The sequence below is a fragment of the Hesperophylax consimilis genome, chromosome 15 (assembly GCF_061612785.1).
Source record: "Hesperophylax consimilis isolate HC1 chromosome 15, BYU_Hcon_1.0, whole genome shotgun sequence".
In the NCBI taxonomy this organism is placed as follows: Eukaryota; Metazoa; Arthropoda; class Insecta; order Trichoptera; family Limnephilidae; genus Hesperophylax; species Hesperophylax consimilis.
In genome coordinates, this window is record NC_142850.1 from 28,930,196 (window position 1) to 28,955,103 (window position 24,908).

The window sequence follows — 24,908 nt, forward strand, 5'->3', positions numbered from 1 at the left end:
CGCAGAAGTAAACTCAAATCAACTCAAAAGAATATATCGATGGCTTACAGTTAACATATTCAAGTTAGGAACTGAAATGTATCACACATGGCCTACATTTTTTCGGGTTCAAATATTGCCTCTCCTAAACCTTCCGGCCCAAAAAATTTACGTATTAAAATATATTGTAAATCCTAAGAGCATTTTATTTTCGAGCACAGATATTGCATCTCCTTAAAAATAATTATTGTTTTTATGATTAATGAAAGTTCATGCCAAAATATTGTATGTAGATCAGAAACAAGTAACTATAATATGGAACTAAAAGCTTATTTTTAAATCACAAAATCAAATGTTTTATGGAGAATATTTTAACCCTAAGCCATTGATATTAGCCTAGAGATAGGTGTCACAAGGTTTTCATCTACAGAATGTCCGGTAGGAAGTGGATAACCCTTCAAGCAAGGAGTAAGCACAAATTGTAAAGTTTAGACAGTTTCAAAATTTAAAAAAAGTTTTAAAACCGCGGGGCTTTTACCAAACATAAAATATTTTTTTTTAAATACAAGCACCGGAATAGTCCAGTGGTAACGCATTGGACTGCCATTCCGAAGGTCGCGGGTTCGAACCCGGCGTGCGCAAATAAATTTTATTTGATTAATTTGTGTTATTTCACAATTAATTAATTAAAATAATATATAGTATATTTGCGGCACGTTCCAGAGTGGAAGATACTACCAGTATCGCCCTGGTGTAAGACCACCATTCAGAATTGAAACGTTGCTCCAAATGGCTTTAGCCGTGTTTAGTGACTAGATCTGAATAGCCAGGTACTTCCCCACCTTCCTCTTTCCCTTCCTCACTTACCTTCAGCCTCACAACATCGGCGTGTGTCTAGTGTGGTAGTCGAAAAGCATGTAAAAACTGTACACATTAATATTTCATGAATAAAAAAAAAAAAAAAAATAAAAAAAAAAATAAAAAAAATAAAAAAAAAATAAAATCCCCCAATTGGGGATGCCATAGTCTCACTGGCTCCAGACGGGAGCAGTTGGGACTCTTGTGAGGTATTCACTATAAAAAAAATAAAAAAAAGCACAAGAGTCCCAACTGCTCCCAGCCTTCTAGAGTCAGTGAGACTTTGGCATCCCCCATTGGGGTATTTTGTGGGAAAATTCTGAAAGAAGTGGGGAAGGGATGGGAAGGGAGTGAAGAAGAGGAAAGCGGGGTAGTTCCTGGCTATTTAGATCTGGTCACAAAACATGGCTAAAACCATTTGAGAAACGTTTTAATACAGAATGGTGGTCCTACACCAGAACTATACTGAGAGTATCTTCCACTATTTTCACCACTTCCACCTCCTACCATTTCTGGAACGGCCTTGGTCCCCATCCAAAGTTAAAAGGTTATTGATTTTTTACACGTGGAAAAATGAGTATTAATAAATAAATTATTGGTTATCCAGTTAAAATTGGAATTGCAGGTCGTTTCCTGAAAAACTTTTATTAAATTCCTTATATATCGGAACACGTGTTTTCGCACCTGCATTTGTCTTGACAATATATAGGATTAGGATTTTTATGAACACGTTTATCAGACGACCCCTTAATTCATGCAGTAAAGGCCTTCAATCATGTTTTTAACCTTAATAAATTGGCAATACTTATTTTACTCAGTGTAGACACTGATTATCTATGACTTTCTGAATAGTAGGTGATGATCTTTCATACAACGTTTAAACTGCAAAATAAATTATTCATAACTTCCTTACTGATTGACGAAGAATTCTAGAATACACGTCACGCATTGAGAGGTCTCCTTTTAACCTAAAGTCTAGACGCAATGCAAGGGTCGCAGAAGTTACAAGGATAATAATAATTAACAAGAAGTACTTTGACTGTGACTGTAACCAACTCCGTCTCGCTAACCGCACCGGCCAAAGAAAGCGTAACGATATGAAACGAGGAATGCAGAATGCAATTTTAATATGAACCGATATGCAATTAGAAGCAATGAGTTTAATAATTGAGAAGGGTTCTGTTAATTGATTTAAAATGCATTCAGCGAAGAATTTCTCATTATTTTTATTGCATCGCATTTGTCAGTCATCGGAAAATGGTGAAAAATAAAATGATTAATATTTTGAAATGATTGGTTCTAAGGTTGAGAAAATACCTGACAAAAAAGACAATTAAAAAATGTTAACAAATTCAAAATCTTTTGTTTTATTTTATTATCTAATCTTTTTTGTAACAAATAGAGATAAAGATATACTCACTGGGATTTCCCGTGCTGAGGATCTCATTTACATATTATTAAAATTTAGTAGTATGTATAATATGACGTATTATGTGGTGTTTTTTCGGAAAAATTGTAAATTAATTACATGTTTTTTGTCTTACCGGGACAGGCGTCTTAACTAACTTGACTCTTGAAAAAAATAATTTTAAACACCTCCAGTAGGAAGACAAATGTTATAATAAGAAAGAAAATGGATTTATTTTTTTACTGCATTTAAATGTTGGCAACACCACTCCAACGAAACCTTCAATTGCAAGTAATAATTATTGGTACCTCTCAAATTTTAATATAACTAGGCAGGTACATTAACGCTTTCATTCCCCGTGATTACACCATTCAAAAACCATGATGGCTGTCATTCCCATTCATCATTCACACGAAATCATTATCCATTCCGAATAATCACAAGTTTCATGACGTGGTTTCGATTTCTACATCCGATACAACGTTTCACGTAATTAACACGTTCGCGTTCGGGAAAAATCAATTATCCCTTGATTTGCATAAACGCACGGCCCCTTCGGATGCGCTTGGTCACGGCCTGAAAGGGATATTTTCCGCCGACAAAAGCTTTATGCAAATGATTCTGCATTTTGCTCGTGACGTCACTTGTTGCGTTGTGCAGCTCACAGCTGTTATGGCGAAATAAAATAAACAGTGCCTTTAAAACAAAGTGATGCATGTAACGAAACGTACCGTGATTTATGACCAGAAGTAGTTTTCTTCATTAGAATATTTATTGAAAGATTTTCTCATATCTTTCTTAATACGTCTAATTTTTTTGGGTAGGTATTTCATTAAAATCTCTCAAACGGTTACCTCTGGCGTTATAAACTTGTCCCATTTATTACTTCATTGAATTTTGACGTTGCCCCAACTATTTGAGTCAAATTCATCATGAGCTATGTAGATATATATGTAGTAAAGGTGGAAGAATTTGGGGAGGCCCGAGGAAGACATGTCACGATCAAGTGAACTAAATACTTTGGTTGGGCAATGTCAATAAAATAATAATGATACATAGTATTTATAGAACATTTTTCCCAGGAAGATTAATCAAACTCATTTAGAAGAAATACAACATTATTCAATCAAAAGGACATAATTATTTTTACATAAGAATGCTAATATAAAAAGGAGTTCAATGAATATTCTACTAAGATTCTAAAATGGACTTAACAGTTAATAGAAAAATATTTCATAAATACATTAAGAAAGGTATACAGAAGCTAGAGAGCTCCAATGAATTAAAAAAATATAGCCACAAAGTGAATTTGCAATTGTTGAAGAAAGGTTATTCTTTATAATATTTATTGTGCTTATTACAATAAAACACAATAAATGTTGTAAAGATAAATATTTTTATACGATTTAAATATTCTTCCCCAAAATAGAGATATCAAAAGAGAAAATATTGTTTTATTGGATTTACCCTAATATTTAATATGTTATTATTTTTTAAGGCGAAGCTTAATGCTAAATCACTATTTTGATTAATCTTTATAATGAATTGGTGTACATTATGAAATCAAAAAAATATGCTTTAGATAAATTGAAGATTTTTCTACCGTTTCACTTGAGTAGAATACAAATAAATAAAAAACTTACTCAATGAAAAATATAAATATAAACTACATTTTTTTTATATAAATGTGTGAACGCGTAAAGGAAACAAATTTTAAAAAATACAGTGTTATGGTTAAAATTATCTGTGACAGTTTCACTTGATTAACTTTTTTGCTTTCTTATAAAATTATTTACAAAATTAATAAAAACCTGTTTTGTGCTTGAAATCATTATTTTCTAGACTTCGTTTGTCAAGCGATTTTAATGCCTATTACCTACAGTAAAAGGTATACTAAGAATATACACATTTTTGTCTTGTAGCTTCCTCTTAACACCACTTACGTCCCGCTGTATGCGATTAAGTTTTGGTCAGTTTCTGTAGGTAATTGTAATTATTATTAACCTACAGGTGATATTTCACACAATATTATGACGCTATAGAAGAAGCCGTTCAATTTGTATTAAGTATTTTAAAATAATCCATTTAGCTGAATTGTCAATAGCTAAGACATAATATATTAATCTTGATTCTAAAACATGCAAACTTTAAAAGTGATTATTTTGACTTAAATAAATAAGTATTGCAAGAAAGTAATTGTATCTATTTCTTGTTTCAGATTGAATAACTCCACAAAAAGTCAGCCACGTCGTTGAAAGATTGCAAAAATAAATTCAATCTTAAATCCCAACCGCGAAATCAGTCACGACCTGACAAATAATAGATTTTGATATTGGATCGAATTTCTATTGCAATGAATCAGTCGTCATTAAACACCGTGATGGTCTGATGAAAGCCGGAGCAAAAATCATAATATGGCGTGATGAATTGAAGCTGATGAAATTTGATGAAGTGAAAGAAGAATCATGGAGACCATGGAAGTGAAACCGGTTGGTGTTGAGGAGATGAGCGCCATAGGAGGTGATCCATACAAGGAGTTGGAGATGTACTTGGATAAAGTCAATGTAAGTACAAATAATATTAATATTACAAGTTTTTTCAAGTTCGAAATGTTTGCACCAAATTAGTTCTTAGAAATCAGTATAATGTTCTTAGAAAAACTTCATTTTAACATCAACTCCACACAGGATGCCCTGAGGAAAATAATTTTCCTCAAGAACTATGTCATCTTTGGTGATGCTGTGTGGAGGGTATTTTTGGAGAAATGAAAATCCTGTATCTTGAAGAGACCCATGTTGTAGGAGGGAGGAAACACAGAGGCCTGCAAATCATTCTGCAGCCGACCTGTCGAACTGTTGATTTATGACAAATGTACAAATGTTTGGCGCGCGTTTGAATTGTTCCCAACTGTGCACCGAAACCGAAGGGATCAACTACTCTAGTTCCTCGAAGCATCTTCAATTAACATGCCGGTAGAACAAACGGCCAGCATTCCAACCCAATTAATTATTGCAAATGCGTTTGTAAAGATGGTAAAATCTATAAAACTGACCGCACGGTTTCTGCAGAATCAAGGTGTTTTTTTTAGGTATTTTACGCACTTGCAGTTGTGTACTACTGTAGTTGATTTGGAGATTTTTTCTTAAATCGATAGCAATCATATTATATTAATACATTATCTAAGCTCCCCGTACTCACTTAAAAAAAGTGGGTGTGTCAAGCCTACGCAAGACAGAAGTGAAACTTCTAGTTTCAGCTGATGCTTGGCGTGGCGCAGTTCGCTGGTGTCTGAGAGAGAGGAAAGAAGAGAAGAGAGAGAACGTTCGTGAGCGGCTCCCCCACCTCAACAAGGTTTCACTTCAAAAATGCCACAGCCGAGAATCGAACCTCGCTTAACTGATTGAAAGCCAACCACGCTGAGCACCAACTGTAAGCAAAGCCGCATAAATTGATTATATTATGTAGGTTCTGAAAATATGAGAGCTTGTTATGTTTTATAATGTTACCTACATCACACCCAAAATATAATATATTTTTAAAAATAATGTACAATGTACAGAAATAGAATCCCACACAAGATCGCGTAGTGCGCTCTAGCGAACGGATATTTTATCAGAGGGAGATAGTTTTAATTTTTTTTTCTGTAAATTATTACATATTATCAAAATAAATAAATTAATTAAATAAATGTAATACAATTATCATAATATACGGATTAGATAATAATTTTAATCCAACACAATAACGCAAAGCGCGCTCTAGCGGAGTAATGTTTTATCACAGTGAGATAAGTGTTTTTATTATTTTGCAATATTATTTTCTTTTAAAAAATGTTCTGACCTACTAAAAAATAAGATATTGAATGAAAAAGGCGTTAAAAACAAAAAAATAATGTGCGATGGCCGAGAATCGAACTCGGATCAACTGCTTGGAAGGCAACTATGCTGACCATTACACCACCAACGCCAGTTGTCGGGATGAGCTAAGAAGCATTTATATGTTACTTCAAAACTTTGACTAGATCAAATGAACTTTAATCGGTGGTGGGGGTACCCGCATTTTCGTTTCGGTCATGAGTCGGTTTTACTCCGGTCCTCGAAATTGCATGACGCGCGTAAAGAAGTTTCACTTCAATAATATACTTGCGCTGATTTTTAAATTGTAGATGAAAGAGCATCTTCATTTCAAATAATTATTATACTACGCGGAGTAACCACTTGGTAAATAATTATATCATTGGAAATTTTATTCGTGCGGCGGTACTTAATGTTTTTTTACTAACCCATGTTGTAACCAGACTGAAAAAGCTAAACTGGGACTGACACAATATCAAGTGAAAGCAAAAAACAGCTTTATTTATAATAAATTACAAAAAATATCCGTACTATTGATCGTGGCTTTATAACTGAGTAATCTGGCCATTGCCAGTTATTAACCTGTGAGTAAAAAAAATCATCCCATTATTTATTGTTACAATAATAAAATGCCAGACAGTTGCAAATTAGACCTTTTTGTAACGCTTCTTAAAGGCTTATAAGTTTTTTCTTCTAATTATTAGATTACTTTAATCATCCCAGCGGGGCTCACCATTTGAATTTCACTAGAATTTTTACGCTTCTATTTTATTGAATGGTATTTTAATTTAACTAGACTCACGCAGTGTTTTGGCGCTGAATTAGTCTTTGTGAGAGATGATACAATATTTTGTTCACAAGTCATAATTCATTGAACTTTAAAAGAACCGCTAGCGGATGTGGCGAACTCTACTCATATTTTTTTGTTTGAGTCGCTAATATACTCTTGCAGTCTAATAATAATTATAGTACCTTGCCAATAATTCTTATAGCGTCTTTCTGGTGAAATACCACCACAGGGGCGCTGTACAAAGCTAGAAACTATAGTTAATAACAATTATTAAATTTAAAATAGACACTTAGCCATTCAAATGAATTCGTCCCATTAAAAAAATGCTAAAGAATCAGATTCTAAGTGCAATCTTCACATATTTGACTTTTTATCATAATTTCAACACTTCACAGTATTTTAAATATCCACTTTTTGAGGGTCTGGTGCCCTGTTTACGTTGGGAATCAAAAATTCTCCGCGTTTTCTATATAAGAGCTAAAAAAAAGTATTGCTAATCAGTGTTGACTCGACAGTTTTCATTAGCTTGAGAAAAACGCCAGGAGCTTTTTCACATCAAATATTAACAAGGAGCCATTTGTCATGCATTTTCGAGGCGCTAAGTTAAGTTATTTCCAATGAACCGTAGGTAGTTAATCTAACCACAAATCTGCTACAACCTACAACTATGCTTGCCATTTTAACTCATTTTTTTCTTACTTAAAATATGTACTTAACGTTTTGCTGGAAAATTTATAACAAAACTACAAAAAATCCTTCAAATTTCTTCATGTAAATAACCGATTGATGATACAAATGGATTGTCGCATATGGTACCGAATAGCGTATCATAGTCGCGTCTAGGTGAAGCAATTTCAAGGTTTTATTATTATTATTATTCATTTGAAACCGCGATGAACCACAACCATAAAACGCAAGGTGTTTTTATGGTAAAGTACTTGATATTTGTTGTAAATTTCAACGTCGAAGGCCAAGTTGAAAAGTTTCATTAAACCACGTTGATACCGAGAACTTGCCTGACTAAACATTGTTGTTATTCGATGAGCAATCTGAGAGAACCGTGTCGGTCTTGATTCATGCTACTGGAAAACTACACGAAAATTTCGTTAAAATTATAGCATAATCTAAATATCATCCAATTTATCTTTTACAGGATGTCAGAAAAGAACGACGCAGAAACATATTTATAAGAGTCTTCTTTATAAGATTCTCGTGTATAGTGATTTTCATGTTTCAATATCAGAGTTTTCAGTTCGAAAACGGTGAATATGTATAACGTTTGAAGAATTTTTTTGGCCATATCGTCAAAAATGGATCATTTTTTTTGTTAGTGATGCAACAGTAATTCGTTCGTTGAAATATGTTTAATAATTTTAAGAATACTTATTTCTGATATATTTAAGAATTTTAACGAGATGTTTCACAGAATTTAAAGAATTCATCAAATATCAAAGTTAAAATTCATGTTCTGTGAAAGTTCTTATCAAGTTCTGTTACTATCCAATTACTGTGAAATGACCGGTTCTTGGTTAAAAAACAGAACTTAATTTTTTCTAAATTTGATGAATCGTTAAAATTCTTTGAAACAACCCATCCTTATATATTATACCGAGAATGTTCCGACCTTCCCGATTCTATAAATATTGCTAAATTAATTCATTGCAACCACACCTGAAAGGTCATGTGGTTTACAACAAAATATGATTTATATCGTATAAGATTGTGGTATTTCTAAAAATTAGCACTTTGAAAAATAGTATTTATAATTTCTAATGTTATTTTGTTCATTTTAAGTACGGGTTGTTTCACAGAATTTGAAAAATTCATCAAATTTCAATGGTTATTTTCAAGTTCTGTAAAGGTTCTATTCAAGTTCTGTTATTCTTTCAGATTTATGGAACTACTGGCCGATAATTATATAATAACAGAACATGAATAGAACCTTGACAGAACTTGAAAATAAACTTTGAAATTTGTTGAATTGTTCGAATTTTGTTAAAAAACTCGTGCTAAGTGGTATGATTTGAGATTTTCACTGCCAAAAGTATTATAGTGATTTGTTTTTGGGGTATTATGCCGTGTTGCGCTAACTCCTTCTTTAGCCAACGTTTCGGACAGCATCAGTGTCCATCATCAGAGCAGATTTGTAATTGCAATTGTAATTGTAATTGTAATGATGTGTAATTGCAATTAAACACGTTTATTGTAAGAAATTTTCATATTATAACTAAAAATACATGTTAACAAAAAGTATAAGTAATATATATATATATACATTAATATCGAGTTGGTAGTATGTAACAATATACATGTATGGTTATAAAATGAGGATTCTCGTAACCCGCCTTACTAGGCTTACTGTGTTGAGACAGTCATTTTACAAATTAATTTATACATATGAAATATACCTACAATTATATTACAATAGTTTTATTGAATTAATAATTTCTAATTTGAGCGAGTTCGCCGGTCAAAGCCCTATAATGACTTTTGATCCAAATTATTATGTTTTTTGTGTACCACATTTTTTATGTTGTCAGGAAGAATATTATAAAATCTTGACGCAAGATAACTAAATTTTAGTTGACCGAAAGTAGTATGCACTACAGGAATTTGGAATAAGTCTTTGTTATTGCTTCGGGTGTAGCGAGTATTTAATATTTTTTCATAGTATTTATGTATGTTTGTATATGGGTGCGTTCAAATTGTTTTTGCGAATATCTGTCGAACGTCAAACACATTAATAATATTGGTGATTAAGTTCAAGTCTGTAATTAGAGGTAGCCTGAGGATTATTTTTATAATACTCTCCTGTGACTTAATAATTGGGTATAGTGCAGATGATGTGCCACTTCCCCATGATATGATACCATACGCAATAATAGATTTAACAGATTTTTAAATAAATCATTTTCGAGTGTTGTAAGTCCAGAATGTTTTGTATTGTTTTGAAAAAGTGCATTGTTTTTCTTATTTTGTTTAATATTATTTGAGCATGAAGATTCATTTTGAGGTATGGATCAATGGTGAGACCGAGGTAATTCATCTGAGTAGTGCGCCAAATGTTGGGGCACTGACAGCATTCATCGGAATTCATTTTTGTGTATTCTAATAAAGGCATCCTCATGGGGTTGTCCTGTAATATTTATGCTTTATTTGATGTATATAGTTTTCTCGGTGTTCAGTGTGAGCGTATTTGAATCCAACAACTTTTTAAAATGCTTATATCCATTTCAGTTATTTTGTAAACAGTTAACCAAGTGTCAGCTTCAAACAGTAAGGCAATTTTCCTTTGCATAGGTCGTTAATACACAACAGGAACAAAGACGGTCCTAATATGCTTCCTTGTGGTACACCGTAGTAAGTTGAACTTGTTCCTTTCGTCAATTTGAGTAGCTTTTAAAAAAGTTAAGTAATACCGATTTTTTAAAGTATATTTATTAATTTACTGTGTGATATTGTATTAAAGAATTTAGAGAGGTCTAAGAGGATAGAAATGCATGTTTTGCTTATATCGAGGTTTTTAACAATAAAATCAGTGACAACGGCAATAGCGTCTGAGGTACTGTTATTTTCTCTAAACCCTTATTGATTATCAGAGAGCAGTCATGACAATAATACCATGTTTCAGGTTTGAGGAACAGTGTCCCTGAGTGTCATTGGACAGAAAACTTACATCTTTTACTCTAAATATGTTCAGGAATTGCTGATTAAAATTTTATACACTGTACACGATATAAATCAAATTTACATGATAATATTTAATAATATATATTTTTTTATTTATTGTTAAAGGTGAGAGACAAAACAGCTTATACATAAAATATAAATATAAATATGTATATACATGTTAAATACAGTCAAGCCAAAAAAGATAATAGATAATATGTAAACCTACTTTTGTAAAATAATATCCTAAATACATCATGAGCACCCTGTTCATATTAAGTTAGGGTCCAGTAATGGCAATGATAGACGAGTAACATTTCCCAGATAGGAAAATAATTAAGTATCTAGTATGTGTATCTACCCAGTGCCCAGTATTGCTAGTTGCTACTGATTATTATCGATGTTATCACTCCGTTTCCGGGAATAGCGGCGTCATCTGGCGATCGTTTCTCCAGATGAGGTCTTTGATCAGAGATCAAAATACACCTTCTTTACTTGTCAGCAACGCTTTTTATAAACAACTGAAGTAAATGTTGTAAGTGATGGGTGAATTGTTGATCAAAGTGTAAAAAAAGAGTTTCTGGCTTTTCTACGTTTGTCATTGAACTTTTCCGATCAGAATTTGGGATATCTACTGGTAGTTTTGTGAATAGTAGAGATCGCGTCCTAAAAAGTGTATTTCTAATATTGTCTTATCAAATCCAAAATTTCCTCTGAAATAATAAGAATTATAAGGAGGTACTTAAATACCTACTTTGACTCAATTAATGAACACGACGTTTTCACATTGATATTTTCTCCATAATACCGGAACTGGAATGTAACAAACAATTTTACAGACAGATTAATGCCAAATGGTCGAGTTAAAAAAAACTTTGTAACGTTCGGTCAATTTTTGTAATTGCCATCACATGCATGCTGTTATGATTAACGTCCGATCAAAATTGGATCAAGCACCGAAACGGACTGACGATGGCAACGGGGAAGATTGTTATTTAAACAATTCACACGGAGGTTAATTTTCTATCAGAGGTGATGAAATAACCTAATATGAGTCAGTAAGCCCTAACAGAATATTCACAAATCACGAAAGTTAGAAAATATGACGCAATGGCAAGTATTGTATACATCATATGTTCATGTATCCCGTCTCTCAAAACGAAATACATCACATGAAGGTTATATTATTCAAATCAAAATTTAAATTTAAAAAAAATTAAATCAACTACTGAAATACCTTTACCATGAGGCTACCCAAGAAAAAATGCAGAATAATGGTGTTTTTTTTCTAAATTCTAATTATTTTAGAGTCATTCCAGATCTCTCGTTCGCAGAAGTACACCAACATTAACGTCAATAAAACAGACACCTGCCTGTCAATAAAGTTGGCATTGGATAGTTTAACGCACCACTTTCTGATTAGGTAAACTATGTGAGAGCCCGTTCTCATGTTGTTAATTTTACTGCACGGCAAAAAAACATCGTAAAAACAGCTAACTTTCTATTTAACATTAGGTACATAGGTACCAAATTATCTTTCACACATATATTTAACTTAGAATTACCTGTATGAACCTTTGCACTATCAATATATGGGATAGATCAAACATTTTTTTCTGTAAAGACAAAAACGCCCAAGAAAGTTTACTTGTACCTACCTACGTTTAAATATTTTCTCTTGTTGTTTTTTCTCGAATGATTTTTGGGTAGAATACAAAATTGGTTACTGTACTTTGTAATTGGTTTATGCGACGGTACATCCACAGCCCGGAGAACATGCTCCTGTCCCGGTGCGATAGGTACGATACACTGTTGTGCTTTATCGTTTAGAATAAGCAACTTTAGTGAAAAGAATTACGATTGTCCACATTAAACAGAATGCGGACAATTTTGTGCGCTGCATGGACTCGAAAACCACTGCGGTATACAAATTATTGAAAAATAATTCTTGTTTTTTGTAAATCTAAATATTCAAATTTAATGGCTTTCGTTGATTTAATACCGACCCGAGTGTGATCAACCTTACTGTCAAACGACAAAATTGAGGTACGTATGACGTCACGCGTAATTCACCAGATTTCTATAGTTTTAGCGGGATTTGAAAAATGTGAACATTAAAAATTATTTCAACCATGAAATCGTCATTTAAAAAAATAGTAGTATTTGAGTTAAAATGTAAAATTTCAATTCTGAGGATGGGAAGGAGGTTGAATTATAATAAGATTCATGCTTCTCAACCAGCTCTAGTACCTGCTCTGCAGTATTTGTTGGCATTTGTCTCCAGACCTCAGGTTTTCACATCCTGCTTCAATATTCTTCCAGGCAGTCAGTCCACTTCTTCCTCTGGGTTGCTTCACTTATCCACTTCTAAATTTATTTTTTAAACTCGCCCAATATCTTCAACTACGCACTAATCTGTTTCCAGAATTGTTCCTTCTTTCAAAATTATTGTGACTTTTTGTCTTTGGCGAGGAGAGCTTTCACAGGGTTTTTACAATATTTTTTTTTCAGATTTGACTTAAAATACTGTTATTATAAAGCATGATTTGTGAAAACTGTCTCATCAATATCAGTTTACAACACTGATTTACTGTAAAATGGCAACACTTGAGCTGTGCATCGATTTACGTATGACCTCTTGTCTTTTAAATCTTTCTTCTCACCTCAGTCGACCCGAAGGTAACATACGAAGACGATCCGCCGTAATCTTTTATTAATCGATCACATTCTTATCGAGCCGGTCCCTATGAACTCATCGTCTCGAGCGGTAGGATTTTTTACACTTAGACAGCATCAATTTGTACACTTAATGACGCTTCGAAGTATGTAATTTTTTTGATCAGACGATGATCGATTGTTTCGCCGTCAAATTTTGGTTAGATAGATGGCATGCCAAAATGTCGATGATTTAAATGCGATCCCACGAAACCAGTCTCTAAGCCTCATTGAAGAAAGATTTTCTTTTTTTATAAAAGTGGTCTTGTTTTCTGGGATTTTGTGTGTTTTGCAAAATCAATCACGCTGTGAGATTACCCGTTATAAAGTCTTTGTTATTAAATTTTTATCAACTCTTACAACAGACAATCGTTGATAAAATATAGGTCTTATTTTGTAGGTGTGAACCGTGAACTTAAGATGGCGTCCCTATCCCGTATCCCTTCTTTTCTCAATTTTAATAATGCGCTGCAAATATAATCCATTAGAACGAATATTCATTTCGAAATATTAATAACAATCAAATATTAATAACCTCTTAGAATCATATATATTTAAATATATAATTTTACGACGTGTGATTAATACCAACAATAATAATAACATTCATCACATTTTTATGTTATCATACGGGGTCATAATTTTATATTGCTGGGATCAATCGAGGAAGTCATTTTGGTGAAACACGGATCTACAAATAAACCGAAATTGAATAATGACACTAATGACGTAATGACTAATGACGATCAATTTATTGATAGTGTGAAATGTGATTTACATGACCAGTGGGAATGCGTAGTAATTTTGTAATCTGTAATTAGAAAATTTATGTATTGCATTAAAAAAAGAACACGAATGTGTATTAAACTGCATACTATTTTAAACATTTTAGGTAAACTTTTAGACCGTGAAAAATCACAAAAACCAACTAACTAATTACTACGCAGTTTCCTCGCAGTGGTAGGCAGAGAGGACGGACCGCTAAACACCTCGATCTTGACACACACTCCTTGCCTCATTCACATTCATACATACACTTTTATTATTATGACACTTGATATGGACCGACTTCACTTCATCGTTTCATCATTCACTTGATTGTGCCATGTCTACCTTGGGCATCTTCGACTTCTTACCATTCACATTTGGGTTATATAATCTCCTTTAACTCCTTTCTTTGTTCATTCGCTCTAAATGCCCAAACCATCTGAGCGTCCCTTACTTAATCTTACTAATTACGCTTACGTCAGCCTTGCATTCTTTGCGGACCTCCTCATTCGATCATACATGGTTTTACCACACACACGCTTCAGGAATCTCATTTATAGAGCATTCTGTCAGAAAAATCACATCAAAATATATATGTATCTATTACCTTATGAAAACCTTATTACCTGTGAAAAAAAGGCCCAAGAAAACTGCTTTAAAGTTCAAAATCTCCTACTTACGAACCCATTTTCGGTTATGATTTTATTGTATAATGCGGCAAATTAAGTTATTTACAAAATGATCGAAATTTTTTTTTAAAAATATGCCTGAAAATAAAATAAAAGGCACTTTTTGGCCATGTTTCTTTCTTGCATAAATCAAAACAGGCGGATGGTGTTAAGCGGGAATTTAAACCTTATCGCCATCTACGTAAGGGTTGCTATTGATAGCGGCTCAATTTAAAATATTATACGACGTAGTGCATCGCCTTAATAATGAATAACAAACACGTTGGCAGTCAAGAAGCCCAACACATAGGCATTGCACGGTTATGTGGTTCAAATGTTTGAGTCGTTTAATCTCATTTTACTCTCAGAGTCAACTTAACCTCTCAGAATCTGGGTTTACTGTACAGCGCCCGTAGTTACTTTAATAGTTTAAAAGTTACTTTCCTACAATATCACCAACACCTCTCCTCAAAAAAGACCCTCCACATAGTATCCCCAAATTATTTTCCTCAGGGCCTCCTGTCTGGAGTTAATGTTGGAAAAATAAGAGTTTGATGAATAGAAACGTGTCTAATAATGCATAAAATAACTGAATACGTGTATTAATTAAGGCGCTAAGTGCCCAAAAAATCAAAAACGATGTTTTTACAGAAATGTATTCTATGTACCGATGCCAATAACCCTAAATAGGATCCAAGTGCCTCAGGCAGTTCAAAAAAATACAATAAATTGATGAAGTCTGGCATCGCTGTAACTCCATTGGTATGTTATCTTTTAAAATGGTCTAAGTGCCACAACAGTGTTCATTGACATTCCATACAAAATAGCCGGCGATGGTGTGTTGACAGTCGCGAGCTTGCTTGTAAAACGCCATCAAAAAGGTAAAGGATGTGCGCAAAATGCGAAAAAAAAACTAAAAACCGGTGGCCAAGAGTATTCCACACTAAATAATAAAGTCATTCCTGCCAAAAAACCACCAAATTCTGAGGTATGTGTATAATATTATTTTTCTGTACATTTTGTTAGTTTTGGTACTGACGCGCTAGTGATGTGCATGCCTGTCGTAATAATATTATTCATTCATATTGTAAATATTAATTTCGAATCCAATCATTTTGTAAACAGATAATTCTTTTAATTCCACTGTTTTTCTTATGTACTCGTAACTTTTAATTTATTATACCTACTTATTTCATGGAAAATAAAAATTAAGTTTTTTAGTGTCGTTATGTTTCATAAAGCCGTTTCCAATGATATATTGGTCTTTAGTGATGTTGATAACAATAATATTAATAAAAACATTGATATGATAGGGATCGGTTCTGTCTCCGACTTTGTTTTTGTTGCACATCAATGACCTTTTGACATGTGCACCGATTCATTGTTACGCGGATGACAGTACAGTTCATGATAGCTTTTTGTTTGACAAGCCCCCAAAGGGCACACAAACTCCAACGGCTCGGAGGGCTTTGAAGCAGAGAATGGACGGTTATCTCGAGAGTATTTCCTCCTGGGGTAAAAATAATCTCGTCGAATTTAATGTTTCAAAGACCCAATCCTGTCTGATTACGTCTAAAAGGGATCCAAATGATAATCTAGTCTCCTTCAACGGAAGCAATCTTCCGAACAGGCCTTCCATTGATATGCTTGGTGTAACTATAAGTGACCAGCTCAGGTACGGGGGCTCCATCGAAGCTAGAGTAAAGTTGGCCTCTCAGAAGCTGGGCGTACTGTACAGGGCCCGCAGATACTTTAATAGTACACAACTGCTCACCCTGTACAAATCGCAAGTGCGCCCTACTGTCGAATTTGGCAGCCATCTCTGGTCTGGAGCCCCAAAATACCTGAAAAAAACCCTTGACTCTGTGCAGAAACGGGCGGTCCGTTTGATAGATTCCCCAATCTTAACAAACGGACTGCAATCTTTAGAGCACAGGCGTCAGGTAGGTATGCTGTCCTTGTTCTATCGGTATTACAATGGAAGATGCTCTGAGGAACTAGCGTCATTGATCCCTTTGGCACCGGTGCGTAGTCGGGATACACGCCAAACGCGCGCCCAACATTTGTACACAGTTGACACTTGTCACATGAGAACGGGTCGCTTCTATGATTCGTTCTTAAGTTCAACAGCTCGGCTGTGGAACGAACTGCCGGCCTCTGTGTTTCCTCCCTCCTACAACATGGGACTCTTCAAGACCCATGTTCACTCCTTCCTCTCCACAAAAAGACCCTCCACACAGCATCCCCAAAGATGACATAGGCCCTGAGGGAAATTATTTTCTTCAGGGCCTCCTGTGTGGAGTAAATATAAAAAAAAAAAAAAAAAATATGACCTCCGAACTTTTATTAATCAAAATGTATGCTTTCACAATACATAATGGGGTTGGCCACGCAAAGCTTATTGTAGATGTCGCCATCGGTGAAGAGTGTCAACCAAATGTCAAATACAAAATTATCTATGCTTTTTCCATGCATTTTGGTAGGTAGGTATTGTATTATTTTCTTAAACTGTTTATTATAATTTGCATTTTGTTTGGTAGAGCGGTACCTACTTTTGAAACACTGTATTCCTTTTAAAATATGTTTATAGGTTTTATGAAAAGTTATATTCCTATGTTTAATTTTCACACACCGACACTTTTTATTATGTTTTAATCATTTAAATAAATATGTACTTGTACATAAGAATAATTTTTTATTAAATTAAACAAATAAGTGATTTGTTTTATTTATATGCACATCCCTATTCCCCATGTGAAGGTTGTGCACTTAGATCTGCCAGAGCCCCTGAGTTGGCACTTAGAGCATTAAATAAAATTCTTATTGTGGAGCTTCACCGTAACCGTCGTTGTCCGTTTTAAACTTTTATTTTGTAGAAATGCAAAATTAATTTATGATTTTAAATTATGGAAGCCGTCGAGATTGTTCTATACTACTAAGTAACATTTTTACAAAGGGTAGGCCACATATAATTTTATTAGACAAATCAGTATTTTGTTACAGCAAGCAGTTCTAGTTTTTGGCACTTAGCGCTTTAATTAATACATGTATTCAACTATTTATGAATGTGGATGAAGCGAGAAGTTTTATTCAATCCAGATTTGGGATTCCACTCTTTCAGCCTACCCCTGCGGAGACATAACGCGATGGTATGGGTAGTTTATATATCTATTAAGTACCTTTTATTTTCTACTGCCATATCCTGTAATCAGTGTTTGAAATAGGTACCTACAATTAAAATGCAACATCGCAAACCATAAACTGGCATGATAAATCAATAAAATCGTGAAAATAAACTTTTATGATGAGACCTACATTTATCAACACGTACTAAAGATATGAACTCTTGGCCTTTAGGTCCGTAAAAAGCTTATCGTGTTATTATTTTTATTTCATAATTATTTTGCAATTAAAAACATCATGAATACAAAAAAAATACGCGTAAAAAATAGATAATATATTAAACCCAATCATTAGCATTTATAAATTGATATTTATATATGTAGGTAACTTCTCATGTTTTATACAAAAAAAATCACAGGTTATATTAATCTTAGTTTTTTATAAAATATTTGTCTAAGGCTAGATAAATATTGTCAATTTTTTAAATAAGATAAATAAAAAAATTTTTGTTGACAAATTACCATTCGAATGAACACTTTAGCGAACTTGAAAAAACACAACATCTGTCAAAAATTTAAACAAATGTACAGATCACAAAAAAAGAATTATTAATTAGGAAATACAATTTTTTTTGTACATGTGGTACCTACTTTATTTCTCGTTTGAACAATCAGTTAATAATTTGAAAATGACGCTTAAATTTAAAGTGAATTTGAATTCGTTGAACGTGAATAATTTCACGCTAGAATATTTCACTTTTTTAATTATAGGTAGATTACATAATATGTAGCTTCTCACCAATCGTGCACTAAATAAAATCTCTCATGAGTATTTATTTCCTTCCTCTCAAATACCTACCATGACTTGGAAAGTTATCAAAAATCATTTTATCTACTACTTCATTAAACATCAAACAACTTATTGCAGATGTTAATAAGAGCTATACTTTCTGATTATTCAATTTCACGCCTAGGCTTACAGTTTTCAGCTTTTACATATAATTATTCAAGTAGATACTGAATAACTGTGTTGACCAAAGATATTAGAAGAACGAGATGTGCTATGAGCAGTTGTGTGGAATTGTTATGCCCAGTGTCGCCGGTTTTGTTCACCAATACTACTGCACACCTTCGCTTACGCTAAGGTATCCGCACTAATACATAGAACAGATTTCTGTGCGTACACGTCCCGATAGTATTCAAAGTACCCTAATTAGGTAGTACTCCGGCTACGGTCCGGCGGCCAACATAGCATATCTCGTTCTTCTAATATCTTTGGTGTTGACATTACATAGTATACAGCCTTGTTACATATCAAACTACACTCAAAAATTAATCTAAAACCACAAATTCCTAAACGGTTCAAACTGGCTATGACATCATTATGACGTAGTCAACATTCTTGGCTGATAAATCACCTGTCACTAGGACCTTCACAACGTTGGCCTGCGTGACGTCACCAACGCCCTATGCACAAATATAAACCAACATACTTTTTGGCGTTAAATCAAAAATGGCATACAGAAAGTATTTTTTATCAAATTTAATTTATTTAACCATTGCAGTACACCATTTTAAGCAATAAAAATTATAGACTGATATCTGGAACATTTAATTCACTTATATTGAACCGGTAGTCTCTCTCGCTGCAGCAGCTGGTGCAATTCCTTCACCACCTAGGATTCTTGCAGCAGAGTCTCCATCTTCTGTCTTCATGTCAACTGTTCCTGTTCTTTATTTTACTTTACTCAACTTCACTTTATTTTGGTAATATTTATATATTTTTAATACCTTCATCAACTGTAAAGCGCCCCTGAGGTGATAACTCACAAAAGCGGCGCTAAAAAAATATTTATTTATTATTATTTATTAAATTATATGTGCCTAACGAGTATACTCACTCGTGGGAGATCTCACGCCCTTTTTGCGAAGACTTCTGCCTATCAGAACGCGCCAATCAGCAGAGCGACTCAACTGCTTACCGATTCTGCATTGACCATCGACATTTTTAACGTCACTTACAGACAGTTCAGTAAGCATCTTTTGACTATATGACACAAATTAGTAAAACTGTCCCCATGACTTTTAATACTTACACGTACCTCAAATTTGTAATCTTTCCCGAAATATATTGATGCATAATCGTTTTAAGGAGAACATGAATAAATAAATAAATAATATTAACAATTAAAGAGGACATTTTCGACTGCTCAATTGTACAAGGAATCTCAACTATTCAATCTCCGTAAACTATTTTTACTTCAAAGCCTGAAATATGTCATGAAAAACCAAAACAAATTTCAAAAATATGAACCCAAAATCAACTTTAGAAGAAATCATGTATTTTATACCCCACAAACCAATACCAAACTAATGCAAACTCACAGTAGCTTTATTGGACCTCGCACTTTTAATCTTTTTTTATTTTTTTTTTTTATATTTACTCCACACAGGAGGCCCTGAAGAAAATAATTTCCCTCAGGGCCTATGTCATCTTTGGGGATGCTGTGTGGAGGGTCTTTTTATGGAGAGGAAGGAGTGAACATGGGTCTTGAAGAGTCCCATGTTGTAGGAGGGAGGAAACACAGAGGCCGGCAGTTCGTTCCACAGCCGAGCTGTTGAACTTAAGAACGAATCGTAGAAGCGACCCGTTCTCATGTGACAAGTGTCAACTGTGTACAAATGTTGGGCGCGCGTTTGGCGTGTATCCCGACTACGCACCGGTGCCAAATTACCATCTATTACCAAAAAAAATTCAAGTAACTACTGTACTAGCGCAATACCAAAAAGAATTAAAGTTGTGGCTGTACAATGCAAATGTTGAAGCATTATTCATTTAATTTTTACTTTTTTCTCTTTTTCTATTTTGTTTCTGTATAGTTATTATTATTTTATTTTGTGTTCTTTTACTTCATATATATTATCTTACAATCTTTACTTTTACTTTGATTTATTTTTAATATGCACCTCTTGCACAATCTTTTAGACTAATTTTAATTATAATCCTACCGTTTTTCTTTATATGCTTACTGTTATTTTTAGGTACAAAAATATAATGTATACACTTATATTACCCACGCACAGGCTGCGCCTTAGTGGGCACCCTTTCTTATTATTATAAAACTGTAATGTCAAATGTATAAATTGGGAAAAAATAAAGAAAATTAAAAAAAAATATATATATATATATAACAGTAAAATATACTAAAGTTAAAAAAGGCTACGGTAGTAAGTGGGACTTGAACCCAGATCTTCTAATCATAGCGCGACCAACATTCTTCCAGTTAAGCTATTGAGAACTAATTATGTTCGGTCATTTTTGTAGATCTCATGTTTCAATGTAAGAATTTTTAATTCCCATAAGTTCTACCCGAATGTATTTGAAACCTAGATGATAAGTAGAATACTTATCATTTCATAATACCTCCTACTTTCCCATAATATATTCTGGCGGCAGTATGCTACAGCGGAGCCCCCTAGCGGTACGACTTGCAAGGATTGGTTTACTCTTTTTTAATTTTAATTGATTTTATGGATGATTATGCGATGCTGCACTAGCGCCTCTAGCGGCCAGAGTTGCCAGCCAAATTAAGTAAATACTGCTAATTTACTGGAGTTAGATACAGGATTAATATTCTAGTATATTAAGATATACTCGTACTTAACCTATATGCAACATCTGTTGACTTTTTTGTAATTCTAGAACGAATATTCAATCTACTAGAAATAACTTATCGAAGCTTATAAACTTTTATTCTGCATGAAGAGTGAAGAGCTAGGGGCTCGGTCAAGGACTTATTGACTTGCCCGGGTGTTGGAAATTTTGTAGTTACGCCATAGCCCTCTTTAGTGTCACAACGTGTCAATGCATCCATGATTGACAATAAAGGCCCCTATGTGATACAATAATAAGTTTATTTCACATTATTATATATTACAGCCGCTGGGTTATCTTAATGATGACATTAGAGGATTTGATACATTACTCTTCGTCATTTAAAAAAAATGAAAACTACTTTGATAAAATATAATACAAATTATAAGGTCAACTCGAATACGATGGTCAATGGGTCGGATATGTTCATATCTATCATATTTACTTATTATTATATTTCTCTCAAGTAAGTTTTTTCTGTTGGTCTTATGATACAAACCCATAATTTGACGATTGTACTCGTATCTTCAAGTACAATTACATAGCGCGAACGTTTGCCAATCGATCATAGAGGTTCAGAAATATTCTCAAAAGTCGGCGCTCATAGGTATGGATTACCAAATAATAATATTTAAATAATTAAAGATTCGCGTATAGTAATGTTTTTAATAAGTATCAAAGTGGAAGGCCCCTTTTACCATCCTCTTTTAACCACTCTCTTTTTAACACCTTCTGTTCACTAATGTTCACTTGCCCACAATAATTTTGCCATTACAACATCGACCAATGATGCGCCATAGTACCACTGATTTAAAAAAATGAAGAACGTTTGCCGTAATAATGGCATATTATTTTATTTGATCAATAAGCTTTCTCTAACGACTTAAACATAGCTATTTTTGATTTCCCGCCAAAACGATATATTCGTTTGTGTTTTTGGAGAGGTATCATCAGCAGGTAACTTTGCCTACGTCATTATTTAGACAGTCTTTTAAATCATAATTATGAATCAAATATTAAAAATTACCCATTTTTATTACTGAATACTCTTTAAATCTTCCACAATTTATTTAGCGATGTCCCTTGTTGTAAAAATACCTTTTGGGTTCATTGTGTGGCCACCATAAAAAAAGGTTGATACGTGATTGCACAGAGCACAGTCTGCTAAATCCTAGGTACTAGTTTGAGAAAATATCCCGTGGATTATTGTGTAGCCACCACAAAAACTATTGATACGTGATTTCACTGAGCACAATTAGCTGAACCCTTGTTAGTTCGAGTAAATAACCCGTAGGTTTATTGAATGGCCACCACAAAAACTATTGATACGTGATTTCACAGAGCACAGTTATCTGAATACTCCTTACTAGTGTGAGAAAATACCCCGTGGGCTAATTGTGTGGCCACCACAAAAAGTTTGATACGTGATTGCACAGAGTACAGTTATCTGAATACTTCGTACTATTGTGAGAAAATATCTAGTGGGTTTATTGTGTGGCCACCACAAAAACTATTGATACGTGATTGCACAGAGCACAGTTATCTGAATACTTCGTACTATTGTGAGAAAATACCTAGTGGGTTTATTGTGTGGCCACCACAAAAACTATTGATACGTGATTGCACAGAGCACAGTTATCTGAATACTTCGTACTATTGTGAGAAAATACCTAGTGGGTTTATTGTGTGGCCACCACAAAAAGTTTGATACGTGATTGCACAGAGCACAGTTATCTGAATACTTCGTACTATTGTGAGAAAATACCTAGTGGGTTTATTGTGTGGCCACCACAAAAAGTTTGATACGTGATTGCACAGAGCACAGTTATCTGAATACTTCGTACTATTGTGAGAAAATACCTAGTGGGTTTATTGTGTGGCCACCACAAAAAGTTTGATACATGATTACACAGAGCACAGTTATCTGAATCCTCCTTACTAATTTGAGAATACACCCCGTGGGTTTATTGAGTGGCCACCACAAAAAGTTTGATACGTGATTGCACAGAGCACAGCTATCTGAATACTTCGTACTAGTGTGAGAAAATACCCCGTGGGTTTATTGTGTGGCCACCACAAAAAGTTTGATACGTGATTACACAGAGCACAGTTATCTGAATCCTCCTTACTAGTTTGAGAATACACCCCGTGGGTTTATTGAGTGGCAACCACAAAAAGTTTGTTACTTGATTGCACAGAGCACAGTTATCTGAATACTCCGTACTAGTGTGAGAAAATACCTCGTGGGTTTATTGTGTGACCACCACAAAAGAGTGTGATTGCACAGAACGCAGTTAGCTGAATCCTCCGTAGTTATGTGATCTTGAGGTTATCTCAAATCTCGAGTAGTGTCAATGTCCCAGCATCCGTAAGTAGTTAGGTACCCACCCAATCACTGTCCGAACTTTACTACGAGTATCTACGAGATATGTTATTATTATTATAATGGCCTTTCCCTCCTTTAAACTTTTTGATTGGCGTGAGCTAAGGACGAGCTGTTCTGGCAGTAATAATGTTGGCCTCGCGTGTCATTTAAGTTAATTATTATCGTTACTCACATGAATCATTTTGTATGACGGATTGGCATATTCGGGATGTGCTAGGCGCGGCTGTAACAATGATTATGGTATTTTTCATTTATCTTTGATCTTTACGACATCTGTATAGCTTTTTTTTCATCTCACTTATAAGGTATACCTTATCTTCATTGCAAAACAAAGGGTGATGACAGTGACGACACTTGTACACAGTGAAATATTAGGCTTATGAGATTAAATCTTTACGAAAACTATTATTTAATCAATATTTACCACAATTTAAGTTATGGTTAGTTCATCAATATTCATCACAAATGCAATTATTTTATAATTGTTCTTAAAGTTTACGCTGTATAAATTATTACGTTTATATAATTACAATAATTTTAAAATGTGCCATTTTTGATTTACCGCCAAAACGGCATGTTCGTTTTTATTCGTGAATATGGCGGCGATGACGTCACAGAGGGCAACGTTGGTGAATGGTCTTACCAACCAGTGGCATTTTGTACGTCATAATGACAATGTATATATGGAACCGTTTCGGAATGTGCGCTCTTAGATCGTTTTTAAATAAAAAATTATGAATTAAAATCTTATAATTACATATTTTTAGAACGATACTCATAATCAGTAGAGACACCCATTCATAGCATTAATTTTGAAGAAATGTAGCATTAATTATTGAAAAAATAGCTTTAAATTTGCGTTTTTATGGCGTTTATAGCTAAATAGGATAAAGTTAAGGAATGGGAGTCGGCAAGAGGGGGAAAATAATTAAATTAGCAAAATCACTTGAAACATGTTTATTGTATTATTGATTGAAACTCAACATGGCACATGTTTCTACAGTAAAGTGTGTCATGTTCGTTCTAAGATCTGTCA

At 33.9% G+C, this 24,908-nt stretch overlaps 1 protein-coding gene across 2 annotated transcripts in view; it reads left to right on the top strand.

Annotated features, from left to right (window-relative positions):
- Positions 1-24,908, top strand: part of cv-c (RhoGTPase activating protein) — a 605,856-nt gene that overhangs the window by 159,375 nt on the left and 421,573 nt on the right. For both annotated transcript variants that reach the window (XM_089640430.1, XM_089640431.1), the window contains one exon: positions 4,464-4,809. In XM_089640430.1, the coding sequence (XP_089496556.1) occupies positions 4,711-4,809 (99 nt within the window). In that variant the 5' untranslated portion in view covers positions 4,464-4,710. The remainder of the gene's footprint in view (positions 1-4,463; positions 4,810-24,908) is intronic.